The following is a 25,619-nucleotide window of genomic DNA, read 5'->3' as shown; positions in this document are numbered from 1 at the left end:
TTATATTTCTTATGGACATAATAATTATTGTTATAATGTTAGTATTATTAGCATTACTGGTGTTATTATTGTATTTTACATTATGTGCTACATAATTGTATTAGTTTCTATATGTTACATTTCTGGGGCATTTACATAATTGATATAGTTTGGGATATAGTCATACATATATTTATTATTATTATTATTATTATTATTATTTTTAGTCATATTTTATTTATCTACACTCCACAATTATTAGTGGCAGTAATGTAAGTGAATGCTGGATGGTAAACACCTTTTAACAAAAAGAAGAAAGGCACGTGGGACGACCGCTTAGTTGACCAATCAGATTCCAGCAGCGTGCAAAGCAGGAAGTCTTCACATCAAACCATGGAGTACATCTATGCATCGAAGGAGAGCAACCACCCAACGACAAGGATTGAATTTAATTGCTTTTTTTGCTCTTAAAAGGTAAAATATATCTTAGTACACCTCGTTCTTTTCAGACTGCGATAGAAAGCAGCTACTAGGATTCAAGCTAGCGTCACTCATCTTGTAATTTTAACTCATTAAGTTGTTGTTAGTGCCAGTGTTACTGTCACACCAAACTTCATTTAATATCTGTCAGTTTAATATGGCTGCATATTGATAGAAAAGCATACCACAGCACGTTAGTTACCGCTCAGTATATGGTATGAAGCAACAATTCTTTTATTCGGTACCAACAAATGATGGTATCCCTTAATTGAAATGCCAGCTTTAAGTAATATGTTAACTATGTTCTTTCTTTCACTTAAAAGCTGTGTCGGTTACACTGCTGGAAACTCTGAAGTATAAATGATTTGAATTTACTGTTGAGAGGAGCTCCTAAACGCACCACATCGCACCACAATTCGCTCTTTGACCTTTGGCACAGATAAAATGAACATTTGGACCCTGCTGACTGACTGTACCAGCTACAAGAGACGGTTGCAATAGATTATCACGTTGCAGTAATATAATATCACTGTTACACCTCTTCATTAAATCTGAATAAATGTATTTATCATGTGATTGAATGGATTGAAGCTTCTGATAAGTGCAGTGAAATAGGCCTTTTTAAGTTAAATGATCATAATTGGGCTTGTGATGTTTCCCTCCTTCAAAGCCGGTGAGATGGAGGACATGGTGACAGACAGCAGGGATGACCCACAGACAGACTTTATCTACTGTTTTGGAGCCAACACAGAGGTCCTTAAATTTGGTTCCTGTCAGTTACATTCTGGACACAAAATTCTTTTTCTCATCATTCCAGGTGAGTTGGATAAATATTCTTTGTTAATGATCATATAATAGTTTGTGAAATCTGGAAACAACTGGTCATTTATCCATTATGCTGGATAAATGGGTGTATGGTTTGTGCCGGCGTGATCATTATATAATACTTTTGTAGGTAACCACAGGAGTGACATAATGACAAAACGAAATGTGCCTTTAATATTTTCAATTCATCAGAAATTGTAGTGGGAGGAATTATACATCTAGCTGCCACAGTCTGGGTAATTAATGGGAAACACTACTTATTTTATGGTGGGGGTATCCTGAGGATTTTTTTCAGTCACAGTGGACCAACATTTGCTCATGATAACTGATTGTATGAAGTGTGGAAACAGCAGAGACATGGAACACAATGTTAAAATACAATATTATATAAATATTAAATATTATGTTTTCCTCTCCCATACAGGTAATCCTGGTGTAGTGGGCTTCTACAGAACCTTCATGCAAACACTACATAGAATGTTTGGCTATCGCCACCCAGTGTGGGCTGTAAGCCATGCTGGCCATTGTGTACCTCCAGACTCCATGGACATGGTAGAAGGTCTGGATTATTCTATTCTATTAAGAGTTTCCAAAAAGAAAAAATATTACATTGAATATTATAAGAAATGGGAATGGCTGGGTGGGAGAGTTAGGGAGGAGGTATTAATGAGTAATCCATGGTAGTTTTTGAAGGAAAGTACACTTAAGTTGTTGTATTCTAAATCTGTCCATTAGTCAGTATGTAAAGAAGGTGCACTGGTCCTGTTTCTTTGCTGTCTCTGATACACCAACAAGATTCTGTATTTCCACTATATCCAAACATGTTATATAGAGGGAAATGTATCACTCAGACCTACAGTATTACAGCTGAATTTGTGGAAATATAAGCAAACTATTTTTGATTCTAGGAAGCTAAGTTTACTGCGACAACACTGTTAGGCACTAATGTTACACGGAGGTGGGTGAGAGGTCCAGACACATACACCACAAGTTAATATATTTTATGTCTTACTACAGATGCATCCTTGGCAGCAGAGGGAGATGTTTTTGGTCTGAATGGGCAGATTGAACACAAGCTAGCCTTCCTCAGGAAATATGTTCCCAGAGAAACCAGGCCTCATCCTGATTGGGCACTCCATTGGCTGCTACATTATTCTGGAGATGATCAGGAGAGATCCAGAACTCAAGGTTTATCATTATACCTCACAATTTACAAGTGCTGACACTTTAAATCTTGATGTTTTGTGATGCATGTTTTTTTTCTAAATCACAATTGCAGTATACAGCGACAAGAAAAAGAATGTGAACACTTTTGAATTACCTGGTTTTCTGATGATCTAATCTGCATCTAAGTCACAAGTAGTGACAAACACAATGTTCTTAAGCTAATAACACACAAACAATTAGAATTTGCTGTGTCCTTATTTAACACACATTAAACATTCATGCTGGTGGAAAAAGTAAGTCAACCCTTGGATTTAATAACTGGTCAAACCTCCTTTGGCAGCTATAACCTCAAACTAAAGCAAAGCACTGTGGCTGTGGATCAGACCTGCACAACATTAAGGAGGACCTCTGGGCCATCCTTCTGACAGACCTGCTTCAGCTCAGACATATTCTCAGGATTCTCTGAGCTCATTCCACACCATCTATGATGGGTTATGGTCTGGACTCTGGCTGGGCCACTCAACTGGCAGATTTTTTTTTTTAGTATGAAGTCATTCTGTATTAGATTTACTTTGATGCTAAGCATGACCCTTAACATCAAAATAAATCTAATGAATGACTGTATACAATGACTATCCTGCTGCATCACCCAACTTCTACTGAGCTTTTATTTATAGATAGTATAGACAGTTTGTCTAAATGTGAACTGATGAATATCTAAACTCAGAGATTTCTGTGGAACCCTCTCCAGCTTTATTCTTCAAACAATTGTAGATTGTAAGTCTTCTGAGACCTCTTTTTTGTGAGGCATGGTTCACATCAACAGATTATTCCTGTGAATGCCAAACTCAAAATATTTGAATGTTTTCTATAAATCAAAGAGTCTCTAACCCACACCTCTCATCTGGTTTCATTGACTGGACTCCAGGTTTGTTAACTCCAGACACCAGTTAGCTTTTGTTCTTGTTATTAAGGCTCTGTTTTCCAACCTACACTATTAGCACTTTAACTGTGAATTCAGTATGAACAAGGTCAATACAATAATTTGTGTATTATTAGTTAAAATACATTGTGTTTGTTCATTATTGTAACTTGTAACTCTGATTATATTTCAAATTATATTCCAAAAGGTTCACTTACGTTTGCTTGCCACTGCATCACTCCAAATCACTCTGCTGTGAAAACATCCTCTTATCTCCATACAGAGATGGAAACAGATTCATTTGTCTTTGATTTTATTTGATATAGGTTCTGAAGGCTGTCATGCTGTTTCCTACCATTGAGCGCATGGCTCAGACTCCTCAGGGGAAGGTCATGACCCCTGTGCTGTGTCAGATGCGTTACGTGGCCTACCTGCCTCTCTTCCTGCTCTCTTTGCTGCCTGACAGACTCAAAACCAGCCTGATCAAACTGGTGTTTGGGGGCATTCACTCTCTGGACCTCAGTGTAGTCCAGCCTACTGTAGGTCTACTCAGTGGAGACTGTGCAGGTTGGTTAAGCTTTGATGCTCACCTCAATTTATTTGATCTTAATATGTTTAATTTTTGTTGAGAATGTGTTATTTTCACATTGAATCAATTATGTTCATTTCTGAGCCATTTTACAGGTAATTTCATCCACTTGCAATTGTCCTACCAACAAGCCATGTATTTATTTGAATTCATTATTGTGGGTAATATTTACAGCAACTCCTGCATTGATTTTAAAAAAGCAATAAAATCAACAAATAACTGTATTTTATTGCTTCATAAAAACTCGGGCAGTTTAAATCACGTGTCTGTGACTAAATGCTTCTGTGGTTCAAACTGCAGGCTATATCTTTGAATATCTCTACTGTACATGAGCAATGCTATTGCCAAATCAATGACAAAACAAATGCAATTGTTTCTTTATAGCCAATGCTATGTACATGGGTGGTCAGGAAATGAAGAAAGTTCTGGAAAGGGACAACATAACCATCAGGAAAAATCTTGAAAAGGTAAGAAAAGACATGCCAATATGACACATCTCTTAAATACAGTAACTACCAGTAAATATTTCATAGCATAATGACAACATGAGACATAAGAATGAACTCCTGGGCTTGAACAGTTGGTTAATGGTTTACTTTTCACCTGTTATTCAGTCAAAGTCAATTCCATTGAATATTACTCAGCACACTTATATAGTAAACAAAATATCTGTTGTATTTCAGCTTATATTTTATTATGGAGCTACAGACCACTGGTGCCCTATACAGTATTATCTTGACATCAAGAAGGACTTCCCTCATGGAGATATCAGACTGTGTGAAAATGGGTTCCGACATGCCTTCGTCCTGGATACAGGAAGAGAAGTTGCCAAAATGGTGGTAGAATGGATCTCTGGAGATCTGACGACGCAAGTCCTTTAGTCTTTTCTTGTAGTGATGACCCTGATCAGCATCCACACCTGCCAGCCATGTTCAGTGGCAAAGACTGATTTTTTTAATTAGCAGAGATCATGGAATTGATTTTAGAATGAAGGTGCAAAGCTATCAGATATAAAATGTAATATATACTGTATTTATATCATGGTGTAGTTTGCTTTGGAGTACGATGAAAAAATTAAGATGACACCTGATAAAAAATGGTGGCACTCAATGATTCCAATCTCTGTCAAACTAATAAATGTTTTCTATTAAAACATTACAGTGTTGTATGCAGTATCAGCCTCCAAAGATAAAGTAAGAAGCCATCAAACTAACTACTGTAGCACTTCTTCTTCTGTGAATATAAGTTCTTTCATGTTGCCATCTTGCTTTTTTTAAATTTTGTGGTATTTTTATTTTACATTCTTTTTCACATATACAGTTATGTGTATATTTGAATTCATTCATTCCATTGTGTGAAAACTTAAACAGCAAATGAAATGTTTTTTCACCTGTTGTATTTTTCATTGACCGGCATCTGTTGCTGATACTGTGCTGTGAAACATCAGAGCTGCCTATGATTGTAATGAAATCTTATTGAATAGCCACAGATGTCAGTTATAGGGTTCTAAGCACACCATGGAAAACTAAAAACTAATTATACATGTTGCATACAGTAATATGTAGAAACTGAAGCTTATGTATGGTTGACAAAGCGAGACTCAAATTTATTTTTTAAGGAAATTCTTAAACTAATTTCATTTCAAACTAGTTACTTGTGGACAAATACATGTAGCCTAACTTGTGCATGTTGTTTTGATGATGCACTGCACTGACTTGGACTTTGTGTTCCTTTGCAGACATTGTACCAACTAAGCTGCCAAATAAATGATAACAGGTTTAGTAAAGAAAGGAAAGACATATTTGTGATTGCCTGGTTCAAGTTCCCCATGTCTCTCACCCTTCATTTAGTTTCTCTACTGTTGCTGTTGTGATAAAGACATGATGTTAACCCCAAAATCTGATTGCTGCATATAAGAACACAGCCTGTGATATATAATATATATACTTACTTAATTTCCCTGAGGGAGTCATCCAGTAAAGGATCAGTAAAGTCTGTCTGAGTCTATAATGTAATTTCCTGACATTTACTGCAATTATTCCTTCAAACTTGATGTAATGTCATATGCATCAGTTCATATAAAATGCTTACAGCTTCCTACAAGTACTTATATGTAGCAACAGCAGCACAAGGGAGTGACAATTGAGATTTTTTTTCTTAATTTGCAAAATATCACAAATACTGTTTTCACTTTGGCATTATGTGGTACTGAGTGTAGGTTGATGAGGGAAAATGTCTTTTATTTTAGCATGAGGCTGCAATATTAGAAAATGTGAAAAAGATGAAGGGGTCTGAATATTTTCTGAATGCACTGTACACATACTGCATCTGCGCCATGGAAACACAATGTTTTTTTCCACTGGAGGAAATATTAAAACGCAAATCTCATTTGGGTTTTTTAATGAGACACACACACACACACACACACATAGGTGGGTAGACCTTCATGTTCTTAGTAAGCAGACAGCCTTATATGAACAACTGTTATTGACCAGGGCAGGCCTACCTATCATGAGCACATCAGTGTTTTTTTTTTAAAAACAAAGTGACAAGTACATCACGTCTCTACTGCATCAACAGTCACACCTACTTCTCTTCATCTTCCCGCTCTCCTCGTCTGCAGGTTCATCATGGTACGTAACTGTCCGGCCTGCATCAGTCTTTTTGTGATGAGAGGGTTCTTCTGGGAAGCTTTGCCCAGGCCCCAGCACCTGTCTGACAGTCATATTCACTCTGGAACTCTGGATGTACTTGGAACACACCGCCCAGTCTTGCTCTGATATCTGCTCCACCACAGTGCTGTCCTGCAGGGATAATGCTGGGTTGCAGCCGTCCATCTTTAAAGGGGCATGTCCTTGTGGTGCTGGGACGATACGCGGGACAGCGTGGTAAAGGAGGCGGCTCTGTCCCGACATCACCATCACATCCCCACTGTGCATGTACATAGCAGTAGGGGGGTCCTGTCTACGTGTGCCTCCCAGGAGAAAGATGGCTGACTGCCCAAAACTATTGGGAAAAAACAACAAGATATACAATTATCATATTACAACAGCCTGAAGTGTTGATACAATAAAACAAATATGAAAACATTTTTAGATTTATACAAGAATTCCTTCCTCTCAGTGGTTTTACTTTAAGACTACTTTCACCTGAATGACAGCAGGGGTCGGCTATGATCTAGTTCTGATTCGTCCACATGGATTCCTAGAGAGGAATCAGAACGGTAGTAGTTGAGAATTCCAGCCTCCGCGTTGAACCCTGGAAACCCACAGGCGGCTGTTATTTGGACGGACAGCAAGGTGGAGATCAGCTGGGAAAGGAGTGTATTGGTTGGCAGAGTAAGTCTGTGAACGGAACAATAAAGGAAACACTTGGAGCATGATGATGATGATTCCCATGGGTTTTAGACAATGGGAGTATTCATAAATACTCTATGTATTAAGAATTACAAGAGGAATTCTAGGGCAGTGACAGTGCCACTGTCCAGGACAGAGCTGGACTTACTGGAGACTGTGGGTTAACAGAAATCCTTGCTTTTTAAAGTGTTTTTTGGAACATTTTAAGTTTTTATTACAGACACTGAGATTAATGAGTGAAAAAGATGGAGAAAAAAAAGGGTCCCTGCCTTAAACTAAAACTGGGGTGGTTCATGGTTAGTATTTGACCCCTGAGCTGCTGGGACACCCCTGAAGGACTGAATAAATCCTCACTTTGTTTGGTGCAGCTACCCACCTGATGCCCAGCTATATACACTGTATATACATTTAGAAATGTGATGATCTTCTAACAAAGCAGGGCGTGTGGCTCACCTTGGTATCCCAGTTGTAATGATATCCCAGAGTGACCCAGCGCAGCCTCTCCAGTAGAGTCTTTGGTTCTCTCTTTCCAGATGGAGGACTACTGTGAAGGGAAGTATACACAGAGCACACTGAAAGAGGCAGGCTACTGGAAACTAGGACCAGTACACCGCTACAGAGGTGGATACTGTCACTTCTTTCTTTCATTTTCAACTCAGTCACTCAGTTTCAGCAACAACCAACACTGACGCAAGAGACATCACTTCCCACAGCTCCCTCTGGAGACCCAAAAGGCTCGTACATTTTTTTCCCACATATGCTGTCCTGCACTCCTCAACACCTGTAAACAGTCTTTGATGTGTAAAATCAGTGAAGGTCACCCTCAATAAAACTTCATTTGTTTATTGTCAGTAAAAAATGTTGGTAGTTTTTCCTTTAAAATTAATTAATTTGCTATTCTATTATTTGTTCTGGCTTTTCCATTATGGGGTATTGAGTGTATTGAATTTTTTTTTTATTTTAGCACAAGACTGCAACATAACAAAATGTGAAATAATTGAATACTTTCCAAAGAGGCAGTTCAGCTCAGCATACTTTGTGGCTGCATGTTGCATAGCAGCAAGGGAGATAAAAAAAAAGAGCAGTCAGCAAGCTGGATCCTGACAGGTTGATGTGGAAACAGTGGCAGGTGGATTTCCTGAAGCTGTAGGAAGTGGAGCTGTACCACAGTGTGCGAGGAAAATTTTACATTTCACTTAGAACAACACTGTAAAGAAACAACCACTGGGAATTTTGGGAAATATGCTTGTTTCCTCGCTGCATGAGATAATCAATGTTTGATCACATATGATCACATCATTGTCTCAGCTTTTACTTGAAATGCTTTAAGGAATGATACAACAAAAATGAACTGTCCTAGGTCAGAATTGTCAGGAGGAAAGAGTACAGCTAGTCTCACCTAAGCCCATGTAAGCTCTTGCCCCAGATGTCCTGGGTCTCAGAGGGAGACATGTGCATATCCAGGTTACAGATGTTGGGCTTCTGAGGGTAGGTCTTCAGACACTGTCTGACCCAGAAGGGTTGGGAGCCCAGCAGGAATGGGTTGGAGATGAAGATGAACCCTGAACAACACACGACATTACAGATCTGGGTCAGAGGAATGCAAAGTGAAAAACATTAAACCATAGTTAAAAATGTGATGTGGAGTTCAACTCTCCAACAGAGTTCCATACAGCTGGATAATCTATGACAAGGAGCACTGAAGCGGATCCACGGGATCCTGGTGGAATAACATCTTATTCCAAGTGTCAACCACCTAGATTATGCTCTGTGTATGTGTATGTATTATGAATTTAGTTTTCTGGTCTTGCGGTGTGTCAAACTCTTTGACACACACTTTTTTGTTTGACTTAGGTAAAGTACTGTATGTCTCTGCACTTGTCCTGTGTTTACCTGGGTAGCCCTGCAGGCCAAAGGCTCTCCAGTCTCTGACAGGCTGTAATCCAACCCTGGCAGCGTCCACATCACTCACCACTGCAGGGTCCAACTTAGCTTGAACTACCTATCAATCACACACACACACACACACACACACACACAAAGGAACATCAGTCATTTGAGCTGTTGAAGTGGCTGATGTAAATATGAAGTACAGCCACAGATTTTCCTCCCAGTCAATGCCCTTCATTAAGTATGGGCTGTGTAGGTTTGCAGACCTCTGTAGAGAAAACACAGCAACCTCTCTGGAACCTAATACAACCAATACAACCGTTCTGGCACAAATTTGCCATTTATGGAAGGTAAAATGCTTCAAAGTCTGTCTCAAGGATGTTCACTGATTCATCTCTGATGATTTTTGAGGCTATACAGTAGTTTGTACTGGTGTTGCATTATAACGCCATACAGTTTGCTGCCACCTTAACTTTACTTGAGGGGATGCTTTAGTATAGGGGGTGATAAAGGGTGTGAGTTCCATCACTGTCAACGGTTTATTTCCTGGTGGTTCCACGTTTCGCAGGTCCTCTTTCTTAAATGTCTCCCCCTAAAATGTCTCTACAAACCTCATGTTAAACAAAAATCTGCCAGTCTCAGGCTCAATCACGTGTTTCCTGAGAATGGTTCTGTCTTTTGTCTTGGTGTGACATCTCCCTCACCTTGTCATGCTTTACACCTCTGGAGAAGTCGATGACATCGCTGAAATCTGGCGGAGGGTGTCTTCTCTTGTAAAACTTGAATATTTTTCGAAATACGTCTTCTCCACTCTCCACCATGGAGGCCGCCATCTTGGCCATGACGTAAATAACCTTTCAACTCCAATCTTTTCCGGAGCTTTTTAAACAAATGAGTTTCACAAGAGTAAACAATACACACGAACACAATTTAAAGAAGATAATAATACTACTGAGTTTGGGCCTTAAGTTACTTTTAACGTATTGTTCTGTCACATGTCATCAGGTAGCGTCACGTGACTTTATAGCACAGGGGTGACATACGAAAGACTAAACATGGCGGCGCCCTCCAAGAAAGTGTTTGAGGTCTTCGTGTCCAGAATACCATGGACTGTAGCCAGCAGTAAGTTGATAAATGTTTCAAATTATCATTCTTTTTCAGTGGCAGCGAAATATGCATGTAGCCACTCACTTTATTCTGACTTTAGTTTTATACTGTATGTGGCCTTGCCATCAGTAACACTGTCACCGCTCCATGGCTAATAACCGCTGCATGTGAGAGTAACGTGGATGTTAAAATGTTACTTGTAAACACTTATTAGAGTTTTCTTCAACCACAGAGAGCCTTCCTTTAAACTCGACCTACATCTAGAACACCACACACTCAGTACACACACACAACTGGCAATAAAATATGATAAGAATAGTATGTGTTGAGTTATACTCCTGTGCTAAAGAACATGAAATGTCTGTTTCTGTTTCAGAGGAGATGAGGGAGTACTTTGGGCAGTTTGGCACAGTGAAGAGGTGCTCTCTACCATTTGTAAGTTGTCACAGTATTAGAATGATTGAATGACTAATTTTACTGCATACTGTACAGTATTTACTGTTTATTGGTCCTGGTTCATACTGTCTGCGTCATCTTGGTTTCATAGTTATACACTCTCTTTACTGTCCCATTTATATATTGTTAATTCTGTACATTGGCTCACTCATGCATGCACTCTGCTGCTGCTACTGGTTAGATGCAAAACTGCTTTCACTGTACTAATATCTAGAGTGTGCAGGGATTATGAAGATAAGTCATCCCCATTCATTCCATAGTGTTTTACTGTTTTGACTGTGATCTTCCTTCCAGGCAGCCATTGTTTTTTTTTTTTGTTTTTTTTGAACATACAGCGACTTAACACTTCTTGAGTTATCCATCATAGTGAACATAATATCTGGTTTGTGTGGTTGACTGTGTGCTGTGTGTTGTATTAGAATAAAGAAACAGGCTTCCACAAAGGCTTCTGCTGGGTTGGATTCACGTCACAGGAAGGACTCAACAATGCACTTCAGAAAGACCCACACGTGCTGGAGGGAGCCACGGTATGATTATAAAGTGTCCACAACAGTAAAATAAATAAATTCACCTTCCAGATCATTTATTTGGGAATGGATGACAGTCAGATGTCTATTATATGTTAAAGTCAGTATGATTTTAGAAATCATACTTAATATAATTAAGTTTAGATAGGACATTAAGCACAACATGAAAATATTGATTGTCTGTATGTACATGGTAATTGATTCTTTCTGTTTTTTGTTCTCAGCTCCAAGTTCAGAGGAACAGACATCCATTTAAAGGACATAAATTAGACAAAGACAGCGTACACGACTAGTTTGCTTGCATTACTACATTGATGAGACAAAGATATGCTGTTGATATTCTGTGATATTCAACATTCTTGCAGTTCTGTGTGGGCCATAAGTAAAACTTTGAGCAGTACACCAGTGTTGGTGAATATAACTCCATTCTAAAGCCTCTGTTTGACCAGAGTGTGTTCCTCCTTTGGTACACTGTCAGTGAATTTGGGCCTAAGTGTTATTGACATTGTTTTAATGGTTTGTTCAGTAGTAATGACTTAATGTCAGTTATAGTGTTGTACTAAGCTTTCTGTCACACACCATCAACATGATATAGAAGCTTTATGTTAACTTAAAAGGTTTATCAAACATCATTCACTAACTTCCTGTGTATGGCAATAAAACAGTATTTAATTCCACTGTGTGTTATGTTGTTTGATGAATGCTTGTATTTGTAATGTGGCATTTTATCCTGTGGTTTTACTACTTTTCATGGACAAAAGGATAGGAGTACTTCCTCCACCACTGGCCTCTGTAAAAATCTTATGCCCCCTTGAATTTTTTTAAAATCAAAATGTTCAATAAACATTCTCTGTTTTACTCCTCAGTCGTAATGTAAAGATACTTGTGTATGTGTAAGAGGAATATTTAATATACAGTGAACTGTCTTTCTCTTCCTGATGTCACTTGTCTGATTACACCTCAGATCTAAACCAACATATTTATGGATCGTCTGACTTTTGAGTCTGTTTGGCTTGGATTAGAACGCTTTCCTCTGAGGTCAGAAGTCAGGAAAGAATTCAGGATGCGAAATATTTTATTTAATCCTTATTTATTATTTATATTTTTTGTTTTTTTTAATTCTTGGCTTTTAAATCTCTTTTAATTGTTTTTTAAACATGTTTATCAGCGTTTTGGTGTCTCTTGGTGAACAGCTGATCAGCATGTGACGCTTGTAAAAGACGTCATCATGGTCGCCCGCGGTGTAGTTTTATCTACCATAAACGATAACAGTAAAGAAAACATTCTCGCCGTATTAACACAGACATCCGATCTTATTTATGTTTGGTATAAAGAGTAACTCTCTGTACATTATAGTATCGTCCGACTCCGGTGACTAACGTAAATTTAGAAGCCTTCATCTCCCGGTGTACTACATTAACCAGAATCCTTCACTCTCGAGTCGAAAACTCGCGAAGAGGTCAAAACAAAACCGGCAACTGAAAAACAGGCAACGCGTGTGGAGGCAGTGGTAAGGTAGCTAGCTGTTCCACAGAAAATGTCTTCTCTTTAGACGTTTAAGTGTGGATGCACGTGACGATTTCCTGTGTAGCGTTTGGTTGTTTCAACACGTGTGTTACAAAATGCTCATTGCATAACACACGTGCGAAGTCGTCTGCAGGTAACAGCCGCCATATACTGTGAGTTAAGTTTTTTTTCTATACAAATGAACTGTACTGTGAGACTCAAACTCTAACCTTGACCACTGCACTTTAACCCTCTGTTCCTCCCTCCTCCCCGCAGTCAGTTTTGCGGTAACAGGGTTGTGGGGGTGACAGGAGGACATGCTGTTGGTCATTCAGTAGGAATGCTATATTGGATTAAGCTGACTTGAAAAGTGGCATTGGTGATGTCCAGAATGAATTATGTGTCATTTAAGTACATACATGTGCATCAGCCCAAACAAGAGCACGCTCAATTTGCCAAGTTTAAGAACACAACATGGTGACCTTGTTTAAATGGGCATTCCACCGTTTTCCACAGCTGAAGCTCAGTTTGCCTGTCATGATTAGTACCACTCAAATAAAACTAACCTGGATGATGTCTTAGTTGTGGCGTGTCCTCGCTTTGGGCTTTAAGACTACTTATATTTATTACAGAAATCCTGTGTTACGGACTGGAGGAGGTGTGGCATTTACAGGACTGACAACTCCCAGGCAGGGATGATGGTTCTAATGAAAATAAGCCAATGCATGATGGGAAACGTAGGAATCAGTGTTTTTGTAGCTGGGGACCAAAACTCAGGATGTTTGTGTCACTGCTGGATCAGCTGTTTTTCTTTGACCAGTCTTCTTTCAGTTTGTATTTCGATTACAGGCGATAAAGAGATTGTCACAGAAATTTTTTTTAAACACGTCTCCCAAACACTGTCAGATTTGAGAGGTTTTCAGTCTCCAAGAGTAACTCTACAGATCCACATTATAAAAATGCTGGACAATGACCTGGGATCTTAAACAGAACTATTATTGATGCAGGAACACAAAGGGCTCAGTATTTGCAGTCCAACTTCAAGCCAAATTCAAGGTGTGCTTTAACCTGAGGGCCAAATCTCTGTGTGCATCCTCTGTCCTTCATTCAGTAACATTCATATTTGGTGTATTAACCAGTAGTTAACAGCAAACACAGACTAATATGAAATGTGTGTGCATATGGCAGCAGTGGTGTAGTCTTGTGATGGCTGAGTCTCATATACTGTATATATTGAGTGGAACAAATATGACAAGGCAAACACTCAAATGGTGTCCTAAGGTTAAATCATCTTACTGTTAGAGAGGTTTACCCTGCAAGGTGTCAAGGCTCGGACCAAGCGTCAAGAACCCATCATAAGAATCTTGGTAATGATAGGCATTCCTCTGCTGTGTGTGTGTGTGTGTGGTGGGGCACAAGTTGATGGCTTTGAGAACACTCCAATAAGAACTGTTGCCTGGTAACCATGGTCTCTGCTGGTAACTGGTCGTGTGCCCTCTATTGGGGACATTTGAGTTAACACATCATGTCACCCATAAATTTCACCAATTCACCCAGCACTGGCACCTACACAAAATTGGATGGCAAAGCCTCCTGTGCCCATGAGTCCACAGACAACAAAGTGAGATCCACATTTTTATTAGTCTGTGACTGCTGCTGAATCACAGTTAATAAGACAAATATGAATATTTATTGAACAAAGTCAGATGAAAACATTTGCAAAGCATTATCCTTTGGAGGTGGTGTTGGTGTTGGTCGGAGAGTGGCCTTACAGATGGCTTGCATGGCATTATCAGTTCTCCACTGACCTGGATTTAATGTTGATCTGACACTGAACATAAAGTGAGGTTAAATTTGTAGATTCATTCTGAAACTGATTTTGGTGGATACTTGAAATTAATTCAAGTATCCAGAGGGGGTCCTGCTAATTTAGAAGTTGCAGGGGTTTAAAATGCAGCTGCATGCTTAAGACTGCAGAATCAGAACAAGTACTGTTTCAGCTGAACCACAGTTAAACTGCCAGTAGGATGGCTGACTGAGCCAGTTTGTGCTCGCGTGTTTGACAACCTCAACATCACTGGGAATAGGTGTGTCTGAAGGCTTCCCAGCATGCACTGGGACAGAGGAATTATCACAGTTGTTATCATTTTATCTGTGTTGTTGTGCTGTTACTGATGTTAGCATGGTGAATCACATTAAGTGAGAAACCATCTCTCTTAATGTGAGATCTCAAGTTTTTTTTCCATCTGAATCTGTCTTGAGAGACTCATGCACTTACCCTGATATTGACTATTCCTACCATTAATACTGTTCTGAATATTTCATTAACATCACATCACAGCACATTGATTGATTTCTTTCCTTTTTGCAGGATCAGTAATCTGCCAAGTGTATACATGATTCATTATATCTGTGACTTAAGGTCTTTACACATACGGCTTGATGCAAATAAACAATGCAAATATGCAAAATGCTCACTTCCTGAAAAATACAGCAGCTGAATCTTTACCACATCTGGCTCTGGATGTCTTTCTGCTGGTCCTTTTCTTACTTGCTTTCACATGTTTTCTTACAGATTGCTGTGTTTTGATAAACTCACTGTGTGAACTTGCAGTCTGTGAGAACTGATTTCTCATGTTCATTCTTTGTCCTACAGTACCTCTGATGGCTGGTCGGCTTCTCAAAGTCTCCTCTCTGGCTACAGCAGTGTTTGCCTCCTCTGGGTTTTATCTGTACAACAGGCACTTGGACCACAATGACCTGAGTATCATCCGCTTTGGACGAGCTGCAGCCACTGTGAGTTAGTTCACACCTCTGCCCGGAGAGTTCTGATGTGGGCAATGTGGATCTAGATTTGGTTTGTTTGATGTCAGTTTTAGATCCCGGGGGCCTGAATCACAAAGCAGAATTAGCGGCCTTGACTCAGATTTTCAAGTATCATGAAACAGGCTCAGTTTTAACTGGGATAGATCACTGTGGTAATCGACGTTCCATAGCTAACCTGATTGGCAACAGCTTGACGTCAGAGGATCAGATCAAAGCCTGTGATCAATAAATAGAGTCATTGGACATGCTGCTGTTTGGTTAATAAATGCAGCATTTTAGAGAGATATACTTATTATCTTCAGACCTTTATTGTGCAGAATATCTGTACTTGCTTCTGTGATTGCACTTCTTAAAACAGAGTCTGTTCAGAAGTGAACAGCTTTTTATAATACAAGCTATATTGAACAAAATAACCATGATGAAGGCTGTAAGACCTCTTGTGTTCTGACTGTGTCATTGTGGTCTCAGATTTAGGCTGAATCCAAATGTCCAGACTTCACTGCACTTACAGACTCACAGACATAACCGGTTTGTCCCCGGGAAGTCTGTGGGTGTGAAGACTTCACCAGACTCTGCTAGTGGAATTACCCATAATCCATAGCGATATGGATGTGGCATTTGTGTTTTTCAGTTTTGTTGTATAGGTTTATTGATACTTCATGTTGCACATAGAATATGAATAGGTTGAAAATGTAGTAATTCTTATAAAGTGCAAAACTGATTTTCATCCATCTATGTCATGAGGATCCTGAGGTGAGGACTTGTGGACACTGTATAATGCAGCAGACCTGCAGGTATCCAGCATGAGTTGCTTGTATCAATACCATCATATGTACCATTCAGAAACCTACTTTAAAATGAGTTACAGGCTGAGAAATTTAAATTCATCCTCACTGAAACATATGAGGTCTTTAGCTACAGTCTCATACTGCACTTCAGCTCCTCGTGCTCCATCAGCCTCACAGATTTGATGGTAAAGACTTTATACGTGTATGACAAAATGCTGTGATGGCAGGGTGGACATTTGAATTCAGCCTTTACTTGTTCATGCAAATGCAAACCAAGGGTTTGACCAGCAGATCTTGCATTTTTGATGGTATAAAATGCTTTTAAACACAGCTGCTTCAGAGTGGCTCAGTGCTTCAGGAAGCTTTGTTCCCCCTCCCCTCACATGCTGATAACCAGCATCATTATACCAGTTATTCAGAATCACCAATGTTTCCCCCAGTGAAACATGTAACCTAGAAGAGCCAGAGTAAGTTGAACTTCATCATAGAGGCCCTGGGTGCTATAGATGCCATTCAGAAATAAACCTGATATATTTTTTAATGTTACCTTCTGATCAGTTTGTATGTTATACATCACTGCTCACCAATTTCCAAAAGCATATTGCACTGGATTCAGATGCAGCTTAGATTTGAGAGCTGCTTCAGTTAAGTGGACTGGACATCTTAGTGAGCAAAATGCTGTTACTGCTGTCAAAGGAATACTGCTTTTGCTTAGTTGTTTAGTGTGGTCAGTTCTGTATCCTATCTCTCTGTCCATTCAGAAGTCATCCCATTCATATCAACTTTATAGCTGCTGGTGAGGCTTCAAACTTAAATGTATTTGCTTTTGCTCATTTTACGATTGTTTGTGCACCAGTGCAACCAACCTGCTGACTCCTCAGTTCTTAAGACCTTGCCTCTCTGTTTGCCTGCAGACGGCGGCCATCAGCTACGACTATCTGACTGCTTTCAAGCATGTGGAATATGGCACCGAGGAATACTGGGCACTCAAGTCCAAGGTAAATAAACACATATGGTGTTTTTTTTTTTTTTTTTCTGTACAGTGAACCAAGTTCACTCAGTGAGTAACTGCAAACATTAGTGCTGTGCTTTCCACAGCACAGGAAGGTGAAAGGAGTTGTTTACCTTGATGATGTGTTCGATGTGTGCTAGATTCCACAAACTGCAGTTCTAACAGCTCACTGTGGATGTTTATTCTTGTTTTCTCCTGTGTGTTTATAAAACAGTGCAGAAACCAATATTTATTGACAACCTGTATCAACACTTGCATTTCCTATACCTACTTCACAATTACAGCGACCACTAGTTTGTTGGTGAAAATGTTTGAATGTGAAACAGGAGCAGCAGGAAATGTTTGAATTGCTTGGCAATAAATTAACACTTATCTGAAAACGCAAAACCTCAGACATTTACTTACAAACTGTAAATACCTTAAAAAATCCAGTCACCAACCAGTAGTTTGTTTTTGACACTTAACGTACACTTTAACCTGCAGTGACTGATTTTTTGCCACCTAGGGGCAGTGGAATCAAGGCAATCAACACTGATATGTCATCACATCTGAAGCTGGCAAATGACAAATGCTTCTTTGTCCAGTCCACAACTGTATCACACAACAGTATCTGGCTCTTCAGCTGCTTAATGCTCCACTGTGCTCACCAGCTGTTCTCTACCTACTGTCTGCTGTTTGGTGCTGAAGCAGATCAGAGCTCTTACACTATATACAGTTGTCTTCAGTTGGAAGTTGGTGAGACTGAAAGTGACCCCAGACAATAAAGGTTCAAGGCCAAAACAATGACCTAAAAGATGCTAAAAAAAAAAGCTCTGTAGAGCACCTGCTCAGCTCATTACAGACACCTGTCACAGTGTTACTTGATCCAGGAGACTGGGGATGAATTACACTGTGGCTGAATCCCGTCTATTAAGGTAATATATGACAAAGCACTGTTTTCTGTTATCAGATATAACTGTTGCATATTTAGTCATTAATTATCTAGTCAAAGGGAGGAACTGGCAATCGAACAAATTCCAATTTGTGGTTTTTAGATTTGAAATGAACTTCAAGTTGACATGAAACTTGAGCAGCATACATGTTTTAACATCAGATTGCATTATTATTCATGGTCAAATACACTGAACAGGGTCACATTTGTGGGTGAAATCCCTCTCATAGGATAAATGTAATAACAGTAAATGTCAGTTGATGTACGTTGAGTGATTTGTGCTGGTGTTTGTTTAAAGGCCACAGCTCAGTCAGGTTCACTCAGGAGACTGCTGCTGCAAAGGTCAGAGACCACCTGCTCTGACAAAAAGTGCTCTGCTGCAGCCAGAGAGCTGCAGTGAACCTTGAAGAGCATGGTTCAGCATGGTTGGCCTTATGTGTGTGACATGCACACACACACACACACACACACACACACACACACACACACACACACACAGACAGACACACAGACACTCTGTGCAACCCCTCGGGCCCTGCTGGTCAAGCCTGGCTACACATACTGATTAGAATTAATGCATGGTGCTGATTTAATACAGAGAGGAGGCTTGCCACCTAATTATTATTAAGTCATAGAGGTGAGACGACAGTACAGCAGCTCCACGCTTGTTGTGTCTTTATGCTGCTGATTTTTCCTGCAGTGTGATTCCTCTGTCAGTAAGGACAAGAATGAGAGGTGACTGATCACTGACATGGAGGACAGAATGCAGATTATGCTGTGATGATGAGTTACATATTACACTAACCATTACATGTATAACCACGGCCTTAGCGATGCGCCAACTGTTTCATGTATGTTTAGGTGTTTGCTCTGTAGCAGCTGAACACACTGAGTTACAGTACATACTGAGTAACCATTAAATAATGAGTTGTGAAAGGGATTAGAATTGATTTTCAGTTATCAGCATGTTTGTTGTCATACTGGGAATTAGATCGTTCAGTCACTGATTCATCAATACTTTTTACTTACAATTATGAAAAAATATTATATATAACATTGCTATTATTATATTTTCCTGCCTTTATCATCATTTGTGATGTGAAAACATCAAATTTCCACAGTCAGAGAAAAGTGGTGGTCACAGTTCTGAAATAAAATCCTAACAACACTGTGAAGCTTCTCTCCTGGGTGACCAAATGGACTGCAGTAGAGGAGTTCTATCACCATCTGGTGCACAAGGACTTGAACCAACTCTGCTAGTGTTGTTGAACAATGTAGCTGAGAAGATCAGTACATTGAGCAGAAACAAGGCTGCTTTGCTCAATGCTTCTTTTCCCATTAACCTTCTCTATTTCCATTCTCTCTTTGCACTTAGGTCAGGTTCAGATAAGACTAACTTTGTTTAAAGTTTATAGCCTGACATTCTGGGACATGCCTGTCCTGTTTAGCTCTATGTACAGTGATTCACACAAGAAAGCAGATGATTCGACTGGTAACCTCATGGCTTTAGTGTGAAGATGGGACTTGTGGAATTCTGCATACAGCATACAGTGTCAGATAGCTGATGATGGTCAGTAAACACTTAAAGTAAACCAATGCTCAGCCTGGCTGAAACGAATTAATTCTGTGTTTCTATGTCTACATGTTAAATACTAAAGATCTGATGTGTGGGTAACTTTGGAGTTGTTGGAAGACACATTTGTTATGTAACTAATTACTGCTGAAGGTTCAATTCACTTCAGTTCAGTTCTGTTCTATTTATATTGCACCGAATCACAACAGAAGTCATCTCAAGGCGCTTTTCATATAGAGCAGGTCTAGACGGTACTCTTTAGATTATTATAATTACAAACAGAGCTCCAACAGTGCACACCATGAGCAGCACTAGGCGACAGTGGCAAGGAAAAACTTCCTTTTAAGAGGCAGAAACCTCGAGCAGAACCAGACTCAGGGTGGGCGGCCATCTGCCTCTACTGACTGGGTTGAGAAAGACAGAGAGAGAGAGATGGGAAGGGGGAGAGAGGGAGGGAGAGAACAGGGACATGAGAACATAGCATAACACAGATTCCATGTAAAGATGTAAAGTGGTATCAATAATAGAAAAGAGGTAATAATAGTAAGGACAGAGTCATAAATGCAACAGTAGCAGTAATACAAGAAGCAGTACTAATAATTTCTAAATATAACAGCAGGTGTTGAGCAGGGTTGTAGGAGCAGCAGGAGACTTGTCATCACAAATCAGACTCTACAGCTCCAGAGGCAGAAATACCTGCAGAGAGTGACAGAAACGACTGAAAAGAAACCTGGGGTTCTTATTTTCCTCCATTAATGATGAGTAATAGGCAGCTCTGGCATTACAGAGGGCCTTTGTATACATTTTATGCCAGGCTAAGCGGGTGCGCCATATTCTTTCAAGTTTACGTACTGTTTGTTTTAGTACACAAGTTCGAGAGTTAAACCTTAGGGCTAGCCTCTTTTGCTTTATTGCTTTCTTTTTTATGGGGGCAATAGAGTGTAGAATTGTAGGCAGTGAGCCTGCAATGCTGTCTACAAGATGATCAAGTTGGGAGGGAATAAAGCTAATATAGGAGTCTTCTTTAAATTGAGATATGGCAATGAATTTAGGGCAGAAGGAATCACTTCCTTGAATTTAGCTCCCGCACTATCAGAAAGATTTCTAGAAATGGTATTTTTTCCCTGTTGAAAAGGTGAAGGTGAGTGATAAAATATGTTCACTGCCTTACTGCATTAGTTTGAGCTAGGTGGACCTTATAACTGGGCTTTAAAATGAACATTAAAAAATGCCTATGTGTCAGATGAAGTCATTATGTCAGTGCCCTCTAATCTCCAACTCTATGGTTGTTCATGTCAGGAGGCACATTTGACTGCACAGTTAATGAGCTCTTGTTTCTGCATCTCATCTTCCTTGTTGTCCTGTTAGCGTGTCACCCTGTGTTTGTCTCTCAGTGGAGCAGCCGCGCTGCTTTCAGACTCTCGTGAAGAGCTTCACTCAAAAGCCACTTAGGCAGCCAGTCTTCCAGGCTCATCAAAGGCTGCCCTGAGTTAACTGAGGGGCCATTCACAACCAATTAGAGCATATCACAGAGCGGGCATGGGAGAACTCTAAAGTCTGCCAAATGAGCAGAGGAACATGGCCTGCAATGAGAAAACAGATGGACTGCTTTTTGTCCTCTGCAACTAGTGAAGCATGCTGTGATTTCTCTCAGGACAAAACAGACTACACTTAACTCCTATGCAACATGTGACACACACTTGGTAACAGGAAAAAATTACAGTTTCATGTTTTCTATTTTAAGAGCAGAAGTCTTCAGATTTTCCTTTACATTGTCACTCAGATGATAGCCTGCATCTTGGGAAATGTCCGTGTCTGTTCACATTTTAGAGTAGAAATACGGTAAATGGAGTGTGAGTTACACGTGAGAGTGTTTTGGTTAGACTAGATGTCCTCATCCAGCAGCCGTCACAAAATGTCCCATTCATATAAGCAAAAGCACTCTGTTGTGGATTGCATAGTTACACCAGCAGCTGTCACCTGTTGGTTCCAGAGGCTGATGTTCTTGTTTATCCGATGATGTAGTGGTTGCGTCTGGTGTTCTTGCCCTTTCCCTGACTCGCTCTGCTCGCCTCAGCACAATTCTCTGTAAAGAACATGAACTTTGCCCAGTACCTCTTTTGCTAATTACTTTTTACTAACTCGTATGGGGGTTTTCCAGCCCTGGTCATCCAATGATACAACACATCTGGGTTCCACATATGGAAGAATGGTGCATTTATGTAAAATAAAACAAGACAGTTAATGACATGTCTTTGGGCTTTACATATTTCAGACCAAACAGTTAATGGAGTCATCAAAAAATAGAAAATGAAAAAAATCGCATTTATTGACACATTTTCTAGCTTGACTTCATGCCAGTTAAACAAGAAACTATACACTAGTTGTCAGACATTTACCCAAAGGCATTTTGGAAAAAGTAGCAAATCACTAACAGAAGTAGAAATATTTATGTCAAGTTGAGAGAAAATGGGCAAAGAGAAGAAACAAATTACAGCATTCCTTACAGAGTAACTGTCGGAAATAACTTTATATTTAGAAATATACCAATTAGGATGTTGGTGTTGAGGCACAGAATATTTTGACATATAAAGACCCAGCATTTCTAATTGTTGGACTATACAGGCCTTAAAGCACGCTAGTGGTGTTGAGAGGTTTCTGTATATGTATCTATACTACAGGGCTCTGCGATATGATGATCCATATCAGATGATGAAATAAGAATGATATAAATGATAGAGCATAATATGAAAAGATAGACATTTTTATTTTGTCATCCGATATATATCATCATATCACACAGCCTTATGCAGGGTTCTGATACCATCACACAAAGATATAGAGATAATGGATGCAGTTCTTCCTGTCATTATATCCTACAACAGCACGTCAGGGATGGGAGGTTGATAGTCCAAAATTAAAATAAATGACATAGCATCAAACAAAGAAAGGTTACCTGAGGTGTGTTCAGGTCCCCCCAAGTCATGACCTTCAACCAGTCAACAAATAGACAACACCTGAGCCTCCTTTTCCTTTCCATGGTGTCGGCTTGATGTTCCACTAAAGCACATGATGGAATAGTACACGTAATGTTATGTGTAAATGACTGCCTGTGTAATAGAATGATATTGTGAGTGGATATTTCATAAGCTTGTAAGCTTTTAATTTACATTCTCTGGTCTGACTGTCTGCCATACAAGCACAATGTAGCTAATTTCCTTTTGTGCAGTCCCCAAGTAGAGAAAAGCTCTGTTTGCTGTCTGCCTTTTTATTTTTAATGCGCTATGTTTTGTTGAAACTGTTAAATACAGCGGTGACACCCAAGGGAGTAAGATTGATCTGCAGTGTGGGGGCGATATGCTCTCACCTTGTTATCAACCCCCTTGCATCAGAAGACATTTGCATAATGCTGAACATTTCTCCTGTAGTGCCACCAGGTGCCTTTTAAATAATTGGAGCTCTGTAGGCCACAGGCTGCCACTGTCCCAGCACCACTTTCACAGGACTGTTAGGAGAACAGTGAAGCTACAAGCTCCTGCCCCTGCACCTGCTCCTACTCAATAATAATAAATGACTTAAAGCTACTTCACTTCGAAATGACTTTTACTGTTAAGATTCAGTACAATTTAGTGCAATAACAAGGTAAAAGATGTAATGATATTAAAGTGCAATATCAAATAAGAACTGCAATAAAATATGTCAGTGAGATGTAGAAATGTAAACTGTTACTGGAGAAACTGAGAGGCAGAAGAGTGTTATTTAGAGTAAACAAAGATAACTGGAGGAGCTGATCCCTGTGAACACGACGACTGGTCACTTGATTTTGAGGAGCTATAGGTTCTCACACTCTCCAGCATATTTTTCAACCTATTGAATTTTTTAAATACATTCCATGTATTGGACATGCCAAAATTGGCCTTATGCTAGCTGGCTGTTTTGCAGCGTACATGACCACCATTGATTCAGTTTCTCCCTGTGCAGTATCTTGCTTTTGATTTTCTTGCGGTTCATTTGTGGTTTTTTTTTTTTTCTGTGTTCGTTGTTCTTCAGTGTCTCAGTGCGTTTCCTGTTCTCTATTAAGTAGTTGTAGTAGTATGTATTTTTCAGTTCATTCCTCGTGCCGGCTGCGTCCGACATTCCAGTGAGCAGCATATTTTGTTCTTGCTGGCCTTTTGCTTTAGAATCATGCAGTGGAGATGCACAATTCTACTTCTCTCTGTCTCATTCTTTTTTCATCCTTCTTTGGCTTTGCAGACACTCTCTTCAGTCCTGTGCTGAAGAGACAGATTAAAAGACAAAAGAACAAGAGAAATTAAAACACACATCAGTCAAAACCAAGCAAAACCAAATACATGAGAAAGCGCTGGGTGATGGAGTGGGACCTTATCTCTGGACTGATAATGCAATTCTAAATGCCCCTCTCTCTTTTTCTTTCCCCTCTCAGGTTCAGGTTCCTCAACATTTAGCATCTCATTACGAGCTATGGCAACAGATGATTGGGAAATTAAATGTAGCCTCCTTAAGCTCAGGCTTATGGGCAAGGTTGGTAGGGGAAATACAGAGATTTAAAACTGGTTTAAAATTCTCTATGTAAGCTTTATCAGAAATCAAGATGTAGAGATGAACTTGATACATTACCTCTCAATATCAAAATTCCAGAATAGGAATGTCCATTCCGTCTCCAATTAATTCAGACCGAATCCATTCAATTGCATACAAAGCAGGGACATGCACAGGGTGTTAGATGGGCAGGGGTCCAAAGTCATAAAAGCTCATTTTTGCAAATAATTAAAGGAGCATGTGCCTGGAATGACAACTTATGTGACACTGTTAAAGGGATATAATAAAATATGAAAACGAATCTGAACAGTATACTTGGCCACAAACCTTATGTCTACCTCGAAGTAACTCCATCACACTGTCTGACTCACACTGAGAGTGTGAGAGTACCAATCTCCTGATCAGATATTTAGATTTCATTTTTATTATTTTATATTTACTGGCAGTCAGGGCAGGCTGTATGCAAACAGGAATTCATTTATTTATTTTTAAAAAGCACCCCAAGAAAAGGGCACTTTCCCTTTAGGGTTCAGAATGGTAGGTGCTTAAGGTCCCTTTGAGGTCTGTCTGTGCATGTGACAAATTGAAAGCAAAAGAATGGTTTTATAGCCTTGGGTAGGGTTAGTGGCTGTCATTGTAGTGTAGGTTTATAATGCTCATGTTGTGCATTACTGGGTCATTTTTGTCCTCTGTATTTTCCCCCCTTAATGTTCATTTCATGGCTGTCAGTCTCCCTAATGTCTGATGTTTCCTCACAAATCCTCTGCAGCCTGGCTGTAAAGAAAGTGATATTGGTGCGCTCTTTTTGAGCCAGAACCAAATGCATGTGAGAATGTAAATATAAAGATCAGTATCTTTAAAAATGATTTGTTAGAGCAGTTATAAACAATAAGGAGCACAGAGCACGGTGTGTTTTGTTTGGACTGCTGCAGAGTAATAAATGGTCTGGATTTGGGTCAGATTGAAAATAAAGCCTGACTGGTGTGTCAATTAGTACATTAAGTGTAGAAATATTCTGTTGTGTTCAGTGTTGCTAGAGTGATTGAGCACACTCACATACTGGTTATATACATGCACGTGTGACATGTTTTAGACTCAGAGACGCCACAGACACAGAGGTGTCAG

The 25,619-nt window shown here is 39.6% G+C and overlaps 4 protein-coding genes across 7 annotated transcripts in view; 3 read left to right on the top strand and 1 right to left on the bottom strand.

The window, feature by feature from the left end:
• The first annotated feature begins 327 nt into the window (after positions 1 to 327).
• ldah (lipid droplet associated hydrolase) lies at positions 328 to 5,761 on the top strand. The gene is given in 8 exon segments (XM_018697665.2): positions 328 to 453; positions 1,130 to 1,276; positions 1,709 to 1,843; positions 2,302 to 2,396; positions 2,398 to 2,472; positions 3,700 to 3,940; positions 4,347 to 4,429; positions 4,646 to 5,761. Coding segments are annotated over 7 exon segments (966 nt in total). The 5' UTR covers positions 328 to 453; positions 1,130 to 1,137; the 3' UTR covers positions 4,844 to 5,761.
• Positions 5,762 to 6,391: 630 nt separating this feature from the next.
• Positions 6,392 to 10,063, bottom strand: alkbh1 (alkB homolog 1, histone H2A dioxygenase). Its single transcript, XM_018697664.2, is given in 7 exon segments — positions 6,392 to 6,968; positions 7,112 to 7,263; positions 7,265 to 7,306; positions 7,772 to 7,862; positions 8,718 to 8,880; positions 9,212 to 9,320; positions 9,913 to 10,063. Coding segments are annotated over 7 exon segments (1,128 nt in total). The 5' UTR covers positions 10,051 to 10,063; the 3' UTR covers positions 6,392 to 6,535.
• Positions 10,064 to 10,195: 132 nt separating this feature from the next.
• slirp (SRA stem-loop interacting RNA binding protein) lies at positions 10,196 to 11,975 on the top strand. The gene is made up of 4 exons (XM_018697666.2): positions 10,196 to 10,330; positions 10,692 to 10,750; positions 11,191 to 11,298; positions 11,523 to 11,975. The coding sequence occupies exons 1-4, from the start codon at positions 10,264 to 10,266 to the stop codon at positions 11,589 to 11,591; spliced, it is 303 nt and encodes a 100-aa protein (XP_018553182.1). The 5' UTR covers positions 10,196 to 10,263; the 3' UTR covers positions 11,592 to 11,975.
• Positions 11,976 to 12,703: 728 nt separating this feature from the next.
• adck1 (aarF domain containing kinase 1) overlaps positions 12,704 to 25,619 on the top strand; it is a 71,156-nt gene continuing 58,240 nt past the window's right edge. Inside the window, exons 1-3 of one of the 4 annotated variants that reach the window (XM_051077945.1) lie at positions 12,704 to 12,808; positions 15,461 to 15,600; positions 17,333 to 17,416. In XM_051077945.1, the coding sequence (XP_050933902.1) occupies positions 15,469 to 15,600; positions 17,333 to 17,416 (216 nt within the window). In that variant the 5' untranslated portion in view covers positions 12,704 to 12,808; positions 15,461 to 15,468. Of the gene's footprint in view, positions 12,978 to 15,460; positions 15,601 to 17,332; positions 17,417 to 25,619 lie in introns of all 4 variants that reach the window. The other 3 variants (XM_018697668.2, XM_051077946.1, XM_051077944.1) reach the window with 3 other exon arrangements.

This window comes from Lates calcarifer, linkage group LG19, assembly GCF_001640805.2.
Source record: "Lates calcarifer isolate ASB-BC8 linkage group LG19, TLL_Latcal_v3, whole genome shotgun sequence".
Classification (NCBI taxonomy): Eukaryota; Metazoa; Chordata; class Actinopteri; family Centropomidae; genus Lates; species Lates calcarifer.
Note: the sequence above shows the minus strand (reverse complement) of the source record. Positions and strands in the feature narration are given on the sequence as shown.

Excerpts from the sequence above, each read along its gene's own strand:
- slirp (XM_018697666.2), top strand. The coding sequence starts at position 10,264 with ATGGCGGCGCCCTCCAAGAAAGTGTTTGAGGTCTTCGTGTCCAGAATA. Across the intron at positions 10,751-11,190 it reads AGAGGTGCTCTCTACCATTT|AATAAAGAAACAGGCTTCCA; the intron begins GTAAGTTGTCAC and ends GTGTTGTATTAG. Across the intron at positions 11,299-11,522 it reads ACGTGCTGGAGGGAGCCACG|CTCCAAGTTCAGAGGAACAG; the intron begins GTATGATTATAA and ends TTTTGTTCTCAG.